General features: G+C 43.0%; 1 protein-coding gene across 1 annotated transcript in view; it reads left to right on the top strand.

Moving 5' to 3' along the window:
• LOC106874426 (nuclear receptor subfamily 2 group E member 1) overlaps positions 1–1380 on the top strand; it is a 53641-nt gene that overhangs the window by 16296 nt on the left and 35965 nt on the right. Inside the window, exon 2 of the mRNA XM_052975635.1 lies at positions 715–801. Within this exon, the coding sequence (XP_052831595.1) occupies positions 715–801 (87 nt within the window). The remainder of the gene's footprint in view (positions 1–714; positions 802–1380) is intronic.

The raw sequence follows: 1380 nt of genomic DNA on the forward strand, positions 1-1380 counted from the left end.
TCTCTCACTCACGTTTTGTTTTATAACAAAATATAATGGATCTCTCTTACTCTCACTCTTTCACACACTGCTTAACGCCCAGGTCGACTTTGCCTTTCATCCTGTTGGGTCGACAAATCGATTTACCCCCTTTTCCCCCAAATTGCTGGCCATGTGACAATATTTGAGCCCATTATTATTATTATTGCTAAGGCGGCGAGGTGGCAGAACCGTTAGCACGCCGGGCGAATTGCTGAGCGGTATTTCGTCTGTCTTTATGCTCTGAGTTCAAATTCCGCCGAGGTCGACTTTGTATTTCATCCTTTTGGATTCGATAAAGAAGTACCAGTTGAACACTGGGGTCGATGTAATCAATTCCTTCCCTTCCCCAAAATGGCTGCCGTTGTGGTAAAATTTGAAACCATTATTTTTATTATTATCATTGTTGGTAAGGCAGAGAGCTGGCAAAATCATTTATCTGCATTTCGTCCGTCTTTACGTTCTGAGTTAAAATCTCGCGGAGGTCCACTTCGCCTTTTCGGGTTTCATAAAACAATTGACAGTTGTAATTGACTCCTTTCTTCCCCCAAAATGGCTGCCCTTGTGGAAAAATTTGAGACCATTATTATTATTATTGTTGTTGTTGCTGTTGTTGTTTGTTGAAGTTTATTCCTCATATCCCCAGTACATGTGAAGTTTAATAATTTCTTGTTATTTCTTCTCTCTTCCCTCCAGACCGGCTGGTTCTAACGAAATGTCCGCCAGCGGTTGATTCAGTCACAGAATATGAACATAACTGTAACAGCCTCCACTCAAGAATAGGTAAGTGAAACTCAATCATTATAAATGTGTCTGACTGATGTTGAATAATTTCATAAGCTGCAACTGAAAGTTTCACGGAAGTGATCCGCTGTTTCAGCTCCAATAAAACTTTGCATTACTCTGTTTCTCTCTTCTGTTTCCTCTCACTCTCCTCTTTCGCCCTACCTTTTCTCCCTTTCCCTCTAATATTTGTCACATTTTCCCCTCTCTTACATAAACGTATACTCACCCCCTCCCAGCCTACTTCTTTTACGCCATCACTAATCACCGACCCGTCATCCAAGTCCTTCGATTAGCCTGTCTGTCTGTCTGCTTTTGAACCGTTTGGAATTCAATCTAGAGAGACATGTAAACAACTAGTGACGAAAGGATCCCTCACAAGGAATGCCTGCAATGTCACCCACGTGACCTTTTTGTCACGCACCTCTCCCTGCTCCACCACCAGTCTCCCCACACTCGCCTCACTCCATATCAGTCATGTGACCGTGGCGTAAGGGCGTGACGCTACCGCATAGTTAAACTTAAGATCTTTCCACACACACACACACAAACACATTAACACACACACACTACCCCTCC

This window comes from Octopus bimaculoides, chromosome 22, assembly GCF_001194135.2.
Source record: "Octopus bimaculoides isolate UCB-OBI-ISO-001 chromosome 22, ASM119413v2, whole genome shotgun sequence".
NCBI classification, from domain to species: Eukaryota; Metazoa; Mollusca; class Cephalopoda; order Octopoda; family Octopodidae; genus Octopus; species Octopus bimaculoides.